We start from the raw sequence: 15536 nt of genomic DNA, 5'->3' as shown, positions 1-15536 counted from the left end.
TCGTTCGATGAGCTTTAGATAAAGTGCCCCCCTGACATTTTTCAGCACGGGTACGCTGATACATGAGACACTTTGGGCACTTTATTAAAGTAGCTCTTAGAACCACTCTAATTAAAATGCCTCCCCCCCACTCCCAGAGCATGTGTATAAACACAATTAGGTAACACGTAAATGTCTGTAGGTAAAATGTGACTTGCTGAGGGATCAGTATCAAAAATGTCCAGAATTCCTAAAAGCTATGTTTTTTCAATAAGGAATAGTTATCAGAAATATAGTATGTTTGAGAATTAGAAGTCTGAATCTGAGCTCACTGCAGTCGATTGAAAGACTCCCAATTAGTTTAATAGATTTTGGAAAAGGCCTTTGTTTTTTTCCCAGTCCTCCCATGTGGGATGGATTGGGACAGCCTCTTAATTTCCCATCCTTCGTGAGTCAGTTTCAATGCTGATTAAGCAGGTGTTCATCCATTACTAAACGTGCATTGGAAGTGAAAAAATGCTATATAATGCCGTTATGTTAAGACCTCTGGAAAACAGTGAATTTTGCCCCTAATTCTGTCCATTTCCACTTGGAGTCCAGAAGAGGCTATGGGCATACTTTGGAGGTTAGTTCCATTATTTTGGAAACACTAATCTAAATGCTGTAGCAAAAGCGTGCATTACTGCACAGTTTCTCTTGCTCAGCCTATAGAGGAACCCAGTGAGAAACTACAATATTTCCATTTCACAGAGCCAGCCTCTACAACAGCAGGTACAACAGCAGGCCCTCCCTTAAAGAGCATGCCCATAGTTCTATATTTTGTATTCATGAGGAAGGAATATATGCGTCATTGGTGCTACACAAAATACTCTCTTGATATTGAGGGCCAACATTTCAACATCCTTTGCAAGAAGTGAGTCATCCAAAATGCCCATCGAAAATGCCTATACGGCTAATAATTGCACAAGCCTAACAACACTCCATTTGCACATGCAAACTGTCATATGCATGTGCAAATCATCTCACTGCATGGGTAATGCAATGCTCTGCCTGCATACAGATGCAGGGGTTATATTGCTGCATACTTATTTTGTGGCTTTCTGTCCAAAGCCCACTGAAATCAACAGAAAAACTCCCACTGACTTCATCTGGTTTTGCATCTGGTCCTTTGGATTAGCTAAATGATATTGGTGAAATCTTGGCCTGCCTGAACAAGAGTTTTGCTATTAACTTCAGTGATGCTTGGATTTCATCCTATATTTTCAAAATACAATTCAACTCTTTTTTATTCCCTGTCTTGTTTATTTTTTGGTAAGGACTCAGTGTGATTTTTCTATCTGGTCTGCTTGGGACAATTTAATTGAATGTTAATGAAATCCATACTCCTAAATAAGAGTGATCAAGTACATACCATTTTTTCCAAAAGAAGCAGCTCTCTTCAGCTCTTTATGTTTCAATTATATGTGCGACTGTGTGGCGGGAGAGTGAGCATAAGTAAAGGAATTTATCACTTAATATTTTAAGCTTGTTGGTATTATGTTACATTGCATTCAGCTAAAGTAAAATCTACTTTAACCTTGATGAATGGTTTTGGGAATTTTAGCTGAGTAGTGGTTTTGGAAAACAAATGAAAGCCTGATAGGACTCCCGCTATACATATGAGAGCCAACTACATACTTATCAGATCTGGGCCGAAAATATGTTGGAAGCGTTACATGGACACACACACATTAATTAAGGATGAATAAACTAGTTTCATAAAACAACAAAACTGGCTTGAATCCTCGCCTTCCCTGCTATTCAAACTAAGCCTGGACTTTTTTATTCAGATGTGTGAAACAGAGATTTGGAATCTTTTTTCTTCTGTCTAACCACACTGATTCATATATTTCAACATAACTTATTTCAGATTAAAACTACTTCTTGTCCATATCCTCCTCTTTTCCCTGATTTAACTGTCTTTTCCATTCTGCACTTGGAGATTCCCAAAGAGATTGCTTTATTTTGTGCACCGGAGAATTACATTACACGCATTTGGTTTTCCTAAATAACTTGTTTTCTTTCTGAATGATAAAAATATTCGCAGGACACTGGTCAAACGTTGCAGGGAGTTCTCTTTTCTGCCTGTTCAAACACAGTGCTTAGCATAGGCCAGTATATTTGAAAAAAATCTGTCCTCTATGAACTTCATATTAGTATCCTGTTTGAAAACAGCTCAAATGGATGAAACCCAAACTCCATGGCTAGAAATATGTAAAATCTGCTGTCCATGTTCATCTATATGGTCTTACACTTGGATGTTGGGCTTTTTGGCTAGGGACAGAATTTACACATAAACTGATTTACATAATCAGAAATTGGTTTAAACCTGTAACAGAATGTAAGTTCAGTGCATATAAACCAGTTTGAAATGGCTGAAACTGGTTTAAGATAAACCTGGCTGAATGTAGTATCAGACTTAACTGATTTGGCTCAAAAGGTTTATGAAACTTCTGTCCCAGAGCCCTGGGACAGAGACCATTTTTGTTATGTATTTGCATGAGATATAACACATGGAAATCCTGATACATCACCGGCATATCTTCTGTGTAATATTTTTAAATGTTTCATTTAGATCATGAAAACATGAGAGCATTAAAATTAACTAATAAATACGGTTGGTCAGAAAAGTTATACAGTACATTTTTGTTCTCCCTTTGGACAAACTCTTGTCAGAAATATTCATGCATGAAAACTTAAGTTTATTTTTTTCACAAACACTTGTCTATGTATCCTTAATACTTAATTTGTAGCCAGTGAAACTCTTATCTCATACATGCTGGCAAAAAGAAACAATTAAGGGATATGACCATGGCCAAAACCAAGTTTATTAAACTATTAATAACTGCAGATTGCTTGCAGTGTTTGCCATGCTCTATCAATAGTGTTTCCCCAATGTGTCCTGAAATACAATGTCACACCTCTGGTAATCATTGCAACATTTGGAGCAACTGTCAACTTGTTGCAACAGTTAACTTTCAGAGAATTATATTTTGATTAGAAAGTAAAAGCCAAAGAAATATCTACTCAAGGAAAGAGAAAAGAACTATTTTACTAAACCCAAGGGCACTTGTGTCTTGAGGAATATATTATAAAATCACAGGTAAGGGGGGAAAGTTGAGATAAGATCAGTTGCTATAGAGAAAGAATACTGTAGATATGACATATTGGGCCACTGTTGTTTCCAAAGGGCAGAAATATCAAAATACATCTTCAAAAGCCTTGGATGAGGATTGATGTAAAAGTATTCTGCCCAGGATACATGGACAGCTAAATTAGTCCAGTGGAAAAGATTCCTCAACTTTCATAGGCAGCTTGTGGCATTGTCCTACTGTCCTTAGGAATTAAAATAAAAGTATAGTATTGGGAAAAGGGGAGAAAAGCTTTCTAAATCTAGCAGAATTATTTGTATACTGACCCATCTAATTTTCTTAGTTTGCCTGCATTCAAACTCAAAACTTAGTGCCTCCTCCAATAAGACCTTTTATTCCACTCCAGTAAAAAAACAGAGTTTACTTTGACAGCAATCCATCCATTCATATTATCTATCATGCTCGTCACAGGCACATGCAAATGCCTCTGTGAGATACCAGCAAGTTAGCTGACTAATATCATGCCTTTTACCTGAACTTCCTTGACCAAATCATAAAGAACTCTATAATGAACAAACATTATCACTTGTCTTTTGCCAATGTCTTAAATCTCTACCATGCAAGTATGGATAACTATTAGGGATGCACTGATAAAGATTTTTGGGGCTGATTTTTAAGGAGGCATATCAGCCAATACCAGTCTGATTTCTGACACACAGCCGAGCAGCTTGAAGAGTAGTGTCTGGCTGGTAAGTCTGTTGTGGTGGAAGGGGAGGAAGAAGGGAATGGACATGGGGGGGTGCAGATCAAGGTCCCCACGATGAGGGAGGGAGTGGGGTTGGGGCAGGGACAGGTGCTGTCCAGGTGGGGTGGGGCAGGGTGGGGTGCAGGATGGAGTCGCAGCTCATATGGGAGGCATGGAAGGTAGGAGGGGAGGCAGCTCTCACACAGCGTGCAGCCTGGGAGGGCTTGGGGGATATGTGCCCCCAGATCTGCATAGGGTGGGCAAGCTGGGCTGCGCTGGGCTCTTTCTGGTGGGTGCTGGGCCAAGCTGCTCTCAGGCAGGCAGCAGCAGCACTGAGAGTGGGGCTACAGTGGGGATTCAGCCACTCCAAAGTTCGCTGTAGCTCCCCAACCCCCACTCCCAGCACTGCTGCTGCTGCCCTTCAAGCACAGACCAGCCTGCCCCCATCAGGAAGAGCCTGGTGCAGTCCCAGCCTGCAATGGCAGCCTGCGCCATGCCACACATAGATCGGGGGGCACACCCCACTATGCCCTCCTGGGGTGTGTTCAGCAGTGGGAGCTACCCTCCCCCTTGCCCATTCTGCGTACCCCCTGGACGAGCTGTGGCTCCATCCCGTGCCCCACCCCAGCTAGGCAGCACCTGCCCCAGTCCCTTCCCCTTTCCCACTCCTTCCCTGACCATGGGGGCCTTGATCTATCCCCATACACCCCTTCTCTTACCCCTCCCCTTCCACCACAACAGACTTATCAGTTTGACGCAGCTTTCCAAGCTGCCGGGCTGTGCTTCTCACTGCCTATGTGCTGCACTGCAGCTGCGCGCATGCATCAGGCATTTATCAGCCAAATTATTGGTCACATCAGGTAAAAGAAGCCAATTTCCAATACACTCAATTTTCTTTATATTTGTGCCGATCTGATATCGAACCGATGTATTGGTGCACCTCTAATGACTCTGATAAAAAGTTTGAAATGTAAGCCATATGAGGAAAGGTTTAAGAAACTAGGTATATTTAGATTGGTAAAAAGGATGTTAAGAGAGAATATGATATTTGTTTTCAAATATCTGAAAGGACATAAAGGAGGAAAAAAATGGCTTTTCCTTGTTTCACAGCACAGGACAATAGGCAATGGGTTTAACTACAGCAGAACAAATTAAAAGTAAGCATCAGGAAAAAGTTCCTACTATACAGACAGGGGTGTAGATTGTAGCCATTAAGGACAGTAGGACAATGCAATAATCTGCCTATGAAAGTTGTGAAATCATTTTCACTGGAGGTTTTCAAAAAGAGGCAGGATGAGCATCTATCTGGGTTGATATAGAAAAAAGGTTATCCTGTATCTGTGCACAGAATTGCACTAGAGGATTCTTGAGGTCCCTGCCTACCCTACTATTCTATGACAGAGTTGCATTCAACATGGAACCAGCATGTGCAGAACTAGCTAACAATGCCTTTATGACGAGCATCATTGCTAATACACTAGAGCCCAGATCTTTTGCATCCAAGTGGTTTGTAACCTCCTTCACTTGTAGCAGGAAGCTGAGTAGATTTAGGTTGGACATCGCAAAGAACTTCTTCACAGTAAGGGCTGCCAAAATCTGGAACAGGCTTCCAATGGAGATGGTGCTCTCCCCTACCTTGGGGGTCTTCAAGAAGAGGCTGGACTAGCACCTGGCTGGGGTCACATGCCCCCAGCACTTTTTCCTGCCACTGACAGGGGGTCAGACTCAAAGACCCATTGAGGTCTCTTCTGACCCTAGCATCTATGAATCATGGAAGAGCAACTCAGCTGTTTGCTGCAGCTTTTACTTCAAATGGTGCTATTTTTCCACTCAGCTGGAACACATCAATGGTCCTGCACAGCTGATTGGAGATGAGGTGCCTTTGAAACAAAAACTGCAGCAAACAGCTGGAGCACCTCAGCAGTCTCACATAGCCATTTGTATTTTTGTATACTCCAAGTTACTTTGCAAACTTTCTTCACCATGAGGTTAGAAACCCAACCTGAAAAGTATCCAGGTTCTACCTTATGTCTGGCCTGTCGCACAGTAGGCAATAAGGAAGCTGTATTTCAAAACAATGTATACATTACAAAATAAATCCCAAACTTACTTAATCCTTTCTTAATAGTAAGTCCAGTTTAGTTTATTCCCCAAAGTTCCTTCCCTTGCCAACCCCCCCCCCCTTTTTTTTGCTTTTTTTACTGTGTAGCTCTCTGAACATATTTAGTCTATGAAGCTATAGCCAAGCTCGGTTTCTTTTATATTCAATGTGTCATTCAAAGAAAAACAGAGCTACATGTTGATGACTGTAAAAGCTTGGCCGGACCTGCACATGAAATTTAAATGACCAAATTAAAATAACAGTGCATCTTGCACAAGAATGCAAGATCGTGACAGGGACCATGCGAAATAAAGTAATCCCAATTGATTTCATCACGTGTACTAGTTGCAAAAGTACCCGATGTTTTATTACGCTAAACAATTCATAAATATCTGCATACCCCTACTGGCTGTATCCTGGTTGACACATTTGCCCTTAATTAAGGCATGTTTCTCAGAATAGCCATTCAATGTCTGCCTGAGGTTTTGCAAATGCCTCCATAGATCATCACCATGTGAACTATTGTAAATGTAAATTCTGCCCCATTGTTAAAACAATAGCCCAAAGTACAGTAGTTCATTCAGCCAATCAAGATCCATCTTCAGTCAATCAAAACTCATCCTACTTGATTACTGCGTAACCTCTGGACTGGTCAAAAGCTTGCAAAAACAAGTTTCACACCTAGACATCCAAAAACAGGTTCCTCGCAGTTAGCAATTGTAATGTGATGGTCTCTTAACTATCAAGAAGGAATGCTTTGAAGCTATACAATTAAACTGTGTAAGAATGAAACAACGTTGTTAGCAAGGTATGCACACTAGGAAAGAGAGAGAGAGAGAAAAAGCAGAAATAATTTCTGCACCCAGCAGTTCACCTCTTGGACGATGGATCCATGTTTAGTGAAGACTGTAAAGACAAGAACTGCTTTCTGCCTGCTTGGGAGAGAAAAAACTTTCCCTGAGACTTTTGCGATAGCTCATATACTGAATATTAAAAAGGAGTCTTTTTCTGTCATTTATTTTTATAGCTTGTTTGTGGTACTGTTATTAAAGCCTTTCTGCTATTAATCGAATGAGGTGTCATATCAATCCTTAGCTGCACTAAGCTTAAATCCCGCTTTTAACTGCAACCATTTTGTGCAAGAGGATGCAAGTCAGGAGGGCAGGCAGAAGCAGCCTGAAGATTAAACTGAAAAGCTTCATTTCCCCTTTTCCAATGAAAAAGAAGTGTCGACTTTTTGCTTTAATTCTCAGTTTCCTAGGTTCCTAGGTTCCTAGTGTCACCATAATCCAGCTCTTAATGTTATTTTAACCTTGTGTTTTATGTGTGAATTTCCTTGGGTTTATTAAAGATTACCGTTTCTTTTTTTAAGACCATCTGCTTATGGAAGTGCATGAAAGTAGATTGAGTTCATGGCTACTCTTCTACAGGATGGTGTACATAATTGTGGATTTTTAGAACTTTTAAGAAAGCAAGTGGCTTCATCTTGCCCTCAAACACAGAAATCGCTCAGAGACCAAATCTTTTGTAATGTATATTTTATCTAACTACATCTACTTCAAAGGACTTGCTCGCTGGGTATAGAGGGGCAGAATGTGGACCATTACTTGCTCAAAAGGGAAGGTGGGGGAACTTTATGCACTTTGCAAAAACAGATTTATGACACTGAAGGAATTTTGAGGCATGCAGTATTTTGTAAATATGATTTGGCACAAGTGCTGTAAAGTCTATAAAACAAGAATTGGTAGTAATATACATAAGGAAGTTTCTTTACAAGAACTTACTACACACAGGGCTGGATTAACCCTTTAGTGGGCCCTAGGCAAATGAACTCATGGACCCTGGACCAGTTGAGACCGCCCCCCCCCAGCCCAGTGCTGCTCCCCGCGGGAAACAGGGCTTGGAGCCACTGCTAGCAAGCAGCCACCATGGCAGCAAGTCTGGCGGAGGGGAGGGGAAGGGAAGGGAAGGGAAAGGAGAAAGACAGGGCCATTCACTGCTGTGGTGGGAAGGACCAGGACCCCCCTGCAGCACAAGGCCTTAGGTATATGCCTACTTTGCTTGTGCATTAATCCCACCCTGACTACACATGAACAGCAGATACTTTTCAAAGTGAATTGTTCTGTCCAAACTGAAGTTGTTGCTAAAACACCATGAACAAAATACATCATCATCATCATCACCACTCAGAGAAAATCTGTATTATTTACAGTTCGGAATGAAAAGTCAGTCCCTATTTTCCTTTGCTCAAGCTCAACAAAACTGTTGACAGAAAAAAATAAAAACTGGTCACAACTCCTGATTCTTGCAAGCTGACTGAAGAACTCTGGAGTTCTCCAACTATGCAACAGCATACTAACCTCATTGTGGTGCCTTGGATCTGGGGGCACTGGATCCAAGATGCTATGCATGTTGTGCTCTTGTTCCTTTCCAGCAGGTGGAGAGGGAAAGTGCATGGGGCCATAACTCTGCCTCTTCAATGCACTATTAGGCCAATATGGGTTAAGAAACGTGAATTCTGCTGCTCCGACAAAGCAGCAGAAAACTTCCATCCCCATCCCCACGTATGAAGCATGCAGGGACAGAACTAAGGCTCCCTGACCTCATTTCTTCCCTGTGGTGCTCCTTAGTGGGTTACCTGGTACTCACATTAATGAACTGGCAGTTCTGCCAGTAGGACCACATGATCTAGACCTTCTAGGTCATGTGGAAGTGCAGTTTGTGAGTGGTCTGAGGGCATTACTTACTCTACACGAGGGCATGATTCACTCAAGCCAAACTAACCCTTGCAGCAATGGGAGCTTTGGTGAAGTAAGTAGTGCAGGCCCATGCTTTCAGATGCAAGCCATTAAACAAGCACAATACCATTCTCATATTATGATGATGATAACATAGTACCTTTTCCTTCCTTCTGACATCTTTTTCTCTGTACAATACATTTTCTGCTTTCGCTTGTAGTGGGGCATGGATTGCCCCTTGCTGAAGGCTGCTGTACGATTTCTCTGACCCTCACTTCATTTCCTCTTTTGAAACCACACGTTTTTCCTTTCTTTGTGCAAGGGCTCCACGGGCTCCACTCACTAGCTTCACAGTGCACTGTAACAAACATTTGATATGCTGAGCCAGGTCAACAGCCTTAAGTAAACACAATGCAAACAGTATATTCATTTTGCTCGGCATTAGGCAAAATACAAGAAACATTAATGGAGTTACTCTGGGTTTAAAGTGAGACAACCAAGAATGAATAAATGAACGAATCTCATGTGCATGCTCCCATTAAGTGTAAACTAAACCATAATAACTTAGCCATTTTACTGAGGGCTAAGATGGCCTTGTTTAGCTTCCACTTGCTCTGGGGGACACATACTTTTGCCACAGGGCAGCTGCTCCAGGATGAGTCCTGGTGCCTTTTAACTTGCTTCAATTTGTTTGTTTGCCCAAAGCCTGAGAGAACTTGCCTTCTTCAAGATATACTCAACAGCGCAATAATCCTAGATGCTTGTTATGAATAGGATTCCACACTAGATGTATGGTTTTTACAGTTCTAGTTTGAAAAAATTAGGAAAAAGTTTTTGGTGGACTGAGTTGTTGAGCCTAATGAAAATGGTACACTATTTTTTCAGAGGAATAGTTCCATTAACTTCAGAGGAGTTAAACTTGATTCATTGTGAAAGGAGAATCAAGCCCTTTCTCTCAAATTTCTTGTGTCCTAATCCACAAAGGCTAAGTACAGACAGTCAAAAAGTCGAGGCTGAATCGATTAAATCTTCACAGGTTATTCTAAGCCAGGGGTGGGCAATTATAATGGCTGGAGGGCCGCTTAATGAGTTTGGGTGAGCTGTCAAGGGCCACTTGGATAGCCCTGCACCTTGACAGTTGCCCTGACCCCTGGTTGCTATCATGGGACTGGAAGTCCCGTCCCCTAACATTTGCCACCAGAAGCCCCTCCCCTTGACCCCAGAAATATTCTTTTTGGGAGTAAAACCAGGGGAAAAAAAACAAATCATACCCTAAAAATTAAACACCTGCTATAACATCTTAATTTTATTACAAATTTTTTTGGTCATGATTTGTGTTTGTGTACTGTATATAGAGGTGATTGCATAATAACTCAAAAATAAAGTCTTAGTCTTGTATATTGTAGGGGTGTGTGGCTGGGGAGGGGTTGTGTGTGTATGGTGGTGTGCGAGGAGGTTTGGGGAGATTGCGAGGGGGTGTGGCTGTGTGTGTGGGGGAGCAATAGGGTATGTTGGGGCAGTGTATATGTGGGGGGTTGTGGGGGCAGGGTGTGGGTGTCTGGTGTTTGAAGGGTGTGAGGGGATCCCCACATTTCCCCCATGGTGCACAGCCCCACTAGCAACAGCAGCAGATGGCTGCACTTGGGGCAGTCATGCCTGGTGTAGGCACTGCCGCAGCTCAGGTCAGTGCTGCACACAGGGATGGGGAGTGCAGCCTGGCCGGCCTGCCTCTATTGCCAAGAATCTCCACCATGCAAGTGCAACTCCCATATTCACGTACCACCAAAGGAAGCCCTGTGCTGGAGCCAGCTGCCTTCCCTGCCCTCTGCTGCATAGGTCCTGGGACTCCGCAGGGAAGCAAGGGCCAGAGCTCCTTCTGGCGAAGTCATGGGACCTGCATGGAAGGGGTTGAAGAAGGCAGCCAGGTGCAGCATGGGGCTTCCCCCAGTGGTGCATGAGTGTGGGAGCTGCATATGCATGGCAGGGAGCCCTGGTGATAGAGGCAGGCTGGCCAGGGTGCATTTCTTGCACCCATATGCAGTGCTGGCTCGAACCACGTGCCACTGTGCACCAGTGCCTATACCAGGCATGAGCACCCTGAGTTCCCCCACCTGCTGCTGCTGCTGGTGGGGGCTGCACACCATGGGAGGAATATGCAGAGGGTCCCTATACTCTCCACCCTCCCTCGTACCCACAGCTGCCCATCCAAGTTCCATGCTGCTGCCACTCCCTGGGAGTGGGCACTGCCACCAGCCCCAGCCTCACACTCTGCCCTCCCACCAAGCTGCAGCTCCCCCCCAACCTCTATCTCTTCCCTACCTGCTGCTCAGAGCAAGTGGGATGTCAGGGAAGCCAAGCTGGTCCCCTGGCGGTTGCAGCAGTGGCAGCACCAGCCCCACCTGGAAGCTGCATGCTGGCAAGGCTAGGCCCTCCTGCCCACCAGAGTTGGAGCAAGATACTATAGGATATGTTGGGGTAGGGGGGTATATACGCGGGTGCCTGGCAGGTGCCAGATCTGTGTATACATGGGTGCCAGAACTGGCCTGCAGGTTGTATTTTCCTGCCCCTTGTCTAAAATGTGTAGCTTGAACTGGTAAACAAGTGAACAGACATTCATACCTATAGTGGCCCAGGTCAGAACCTGGGGGGTGCTAGGGCATGCCTTCCTTCTTGGCCGGAGCAGATAGCTTGGACCAAGTCTAGCCCACTCACTCTGCCAGAGGTGGGGTTTGCGAGAGGGGTGCAAAGCATCCTGGGATGCTGGAGGTGTGAGTTAACTTGAATCTGGAGGGGATCTGGGACAGAATTTTAACCTAAGTTTAACCAGAAGTTTAACTTAACCTAAATCAGTTAAGTCTGATACTATATCCATCCAGGTTTATTTTAAAGCAGTTTGAGCCATTTTGAAAGTTGTTTATGTGCACTGAACTTCTGTTGTGTTACAGATTTGAACCAGTTTCTGAACACTTATACCAGTTTATATGCAACTTTCGTTCCTAGACAAAGGGTTTCGGCACCTCACCACCATTGAAATAGACTGAGGGCTAAGTTATCAACTGAAATCACTGAGAGTCAGTCACTTTGATCTTGGCAGTCAACAACATAGTCAAGGGTCATGGAAGGGCTGCCATTTATAATACAGACAACATAAAGATGGGCAAAACTGGAAGAAACTTTAATTCCACAACCAAAGGGCCTGGGGTTTAGTAAAATATAATCCAGGGTGATTTGGATCCAGCTCAAGATTACTTTTAAATAATAGGTACAGTTAGCATTCTGTGGTTTGCTCATAACCTAGCACATTTTAGATGGAGCTTTTAAAATAATTCTCTAACTCGACATGCACAGTTTTGATTAACTGCCTTAATTTATGCCTATGCCCCATTTCTTTATCTCCAGAACAGGTGTAAAATAAATTTAATGCCATATACATCCTTTGTTTATGACAGTGGCACTGAGTCTCTTGCTGTGATCTCACTCAGGAATTTACCACTAGTTGGCTCACAACTACATGTGATCTCACTTCTGGCTTGAGCACATTAAGGAGATATATATTTTTATGGGCTTCACCACCCATGTCAGATTCTGACCCCTAGTTTGGGAACTGCCAATGTAGAGAACTACTGAGTGTCTCTAAGGATGATAGATTTAATGATCTTATCAATTTTTCCATTGGTATATTTTTTCCCAGTTTATTAACCAAAAAAAGAAACTAACATCAAGCACTTTCTAAGTCTATTCCCCTTAATTGTTATGTAGATCACTTTTCTTTGCATATTAGGCATGAGGCGCTCTGAGGCACTTCTGCTAAATAACGGGCCTTTATGTGCACAACAAGGATCTGGTTTTCCACTGCAACTTTAAATGATTTTTTCCGAGTTGAGACTGACTCATTGTTAAAGCAGCTAAGTCCTAGGCAGTTTGAAACAGACATTAAAGAAAAGGAAATGATTCTTCAGGCTTCTATGCTAGCATGAAAATCCTCACTTGAAAATGAAATCATGAAAACCATCATCACCAGTTGACCTAATATATACCAGGAAAAACAGATGCAAAACTAGCATACATTATTTTTATTCTTTTTGAAATTGAAAGAGCAGTGCCTCTCCTTCAAAATACATACGGTGAGTGTTATGGGCACATGAATGTGGGGGCGTTGAGTTCAATCTGTGCCAGACAGTCCCTTTGTGCTTCTTGGTTTCATAATATGAAGAAACACAAGAAACATATATAAGTCGCCAAATCAGTAATGGCAACTTATGATGATCTCAGTTCTTCAGTTCCTAGAGTCAAATGATTACACTAGAATCTCAGCTTTCTTTTTTCCTACAAAAGGTAAGATCTTAGCCTTTATGGTTGTAGGGAAAAAAAACCTTTAAAATATGACCTGGGCTTACATTAAACTTTCAAAAATCAGAAGGCAAATAAAAGAAACCAAAACATGTTTTATAATGATACTATTATTTTTAAGACAAGCTCATGGTTTTGGGAATCTGACTCATAGTTTTTTAATGTAATGTAGGCAATAGTCACAACATTCCAAGTGCATTAGGAAGAGAGTCACCCTCAGCCCTGCATTGCTCTTATACACCAATTAGTGGATCTGGTTCAGTGCAGAGGATAGAGCATGGTGGTACTCCTAAAGAGGTGAAATGCAACACATGGTGAAATACAGAGCATACTCACCTGTTTGCTGGAGAGTTTGGGCTGCAAACCATGAGGCAGAATTCATAGGATGCTCTGTACTGCCCTGAGCATAGAGTTGGGCCTATGTCACAACAGAGCCCTTAATAAATGGAAATTAATCTATCCAAATTATTCAGAAAGGGCAAGATGGCAGATTTGGGAAATTTCTTGGGGACATGGTAGAGGGAAATGCTTTTTGTTACTGAGCCTTTCTATTTAAGAAAAAAGAAGAAATAAATTCAGGCACAGTTTTGAGTTTCTCTTTCCTAATTTTGAACCTGATCTGTTAATAAGTCCTCCCGGCATGAATTCTCAGTGAAATCCATGCAGAAAAGGTATACCCGTAGACCAGAGATTCTGCTTACCAATACTGGTGCACTCCATTGTGTGATTGTTGGTTTCCAGCCCTTCAGGGCAATTTTCAAGGCACTTTCCACTGTATAAGTAAAACCCACTTTTGCACTTTGTGCAGAAATTTCTGGTGAAGCAGGTTTCACAGTCAGCTTTACATTCTGTAATATAAAAAATAGCAGTTACATCCTGTCACTCATACTTAATAACTCCAAAGTATCTGATACATATGTTTGCTAAGATGTAGGTTTATGCATGACACAAACAACTATAGCAAAGTAAAAAGGCCTCTGAGTAGGAGCAAATTATTCTTTAAGGCCTCTTCACTATTTTAGTTTAGTAATGTACAAAATATAGTACTGATATGCCTTGGCATAAATAAGAATTAGGTCAACAGCTTTGTCTTAAAAGCCTTGCATTTTGTGTAGTCATTTCTACTGATAAAAAGTGAGTGGAAAATGCAACCAAATCAAAACATCCAATTTCCATTACACTCATTTTCCATTAAATAACTACATAAGGTGCTGGGCAGTGAAGACTCACTTCCATCCAATGTATTCATTGAGGAATAAGAAATCATTCAGAATTTAGAATTTGCTTCATATTATTATTTTTATTATAAGCCACCTTGAATATCTGTTCAGGATGGCAGCATATAATTTAAGTAAGTACATAATAAATAAAATGATTTTGCATCTTTTTCTAATATTTCATTTTTTATGATACATTATGTTCTATTATACTCCCTTCAAATTTTACATATACTTTTAAAATTATATTTATATCATTTATACAGGGCAGAAGCAGTATACCATGAGAAGTATTTTAACACTATAATATAACCTTTTCATACAATACAGTGTGTGTGTGATATGTAAAGGACAAGTTCTAAAAATGCTCTTATAGAAAACTATGCAAACATTTAAAATTCTTTAATGACTCAATATAGTAGGATTTTTTTTATCCAATCAGATGACTTATAGTAGAATCTAGATGTCTCATAAGGTTGGGCTCCCTTGTGAAAAGAACAGTTCAAAAACTAACTGGTGGGAGGAGACAGTGGTATAGAGCCATAGATAACAATTAGGCAGGATCCCTGATGAGCTCTGTCTGATTGGCGACTGAAGTAAAAGCTGCACCAAGTAGTTGACTGACTCATCTTTAATTCATCAACCCACTGTGAACAAAGGAGCCTATGAACAACTTGGATATGTATGAATGATCTGGGCTGCACTGTACTAGCAAATAAAATCTAGGAGAACTACCTGGGTATTGATCCATATGTTCCATGTACACACTGAGGGTACATGCACATATTCTATGATCACATTACTTACGTTAAATTGTGTGAATATAGATCAGGTTTGGCTGATCAGGTTTGTGTATGTATTCACTGGTACTGGGAGCTATACCAGGAACCCGATCTACATAAGTCAGGGTGAGAGAAGGACAGGCAGGTTAGGAGTGGGATTCTGGCAGGTCTGGGGGCAGGGAGGCTGGCAAGATCATAGGGGACTGGTGGGTCTGGGGGCGTGTTGGTGGGTCTGCTGTGGGAACTTTCCATCCAGAGGTGGGGGGCTCAGAGGACTAAAAATAGCCGTGTCATGGTGGAGGGGAAGTATGAAGAGTGCAGCCTTGGAACTGGGGAGAACAGCTGGGCATTCTCAGCTCAGGGTCTATACTCCAAACATGTACAGACGTTTGTTAGCTTAAGTTAACCTGTTCCTGATCTAACTTAGTTCACCACCTCAGGTGAACTAAATTATATCAGGCTAGCCATTTTTTGCCTGATCTAGTCTCTCTGA

General features: G+C 42.0%; 1 protein-coding gene across 3 annotated transcripts in view; it reads right to left on the bottom strand.

Annotated features, from left to right (window-relative positions):
* The window catches only part of RSPO3 (R-spondin 3), a 99053-nt gene that overhangs the window by 29312 nt on the left and 54205 nt on the right, over positions 1–15536 (bottom strand). For all 3 annotated transcript variants that reach the window (XR_002101680.1, XM_019538000.1, XM_019537999.1), the window contains exons 3-4: positions 13746–13892; positions 8855–9052 (exon numbers count right to left, since the gene is read on the bottom strand). Coding sequence is in view for 2 of the 3 variants with exons in the window: in XM_019538000.1 (XP_019393545.1) it covers positions 8855–9052; positions 13746–13892 (345 nt within the window). In the remaining variant the exon portion in view is untranslated. The remainder of the gene's footprint in view (positions 1–8854; positions 9053–13745; positions 13893–15536) is intronic.

Source organism: Crocodylus porosus, unplaced genomic scaffold (assembly GCF_001723895.1).
Source record: "Crocodylus porosus isolate Cpor-Errol unplaced genomic scaffold, CroPor_comp1, whole genome shotgun sequence".
Lineage (NCBI taxonomy): Eukaryota > Metazoa > Chordata > Crocodylia > Crocodylidae > Crocodylus > Crocodylus porosus.
This window is presented reverse-complemented; position numbering and strand designations above follow the sequence as displayed.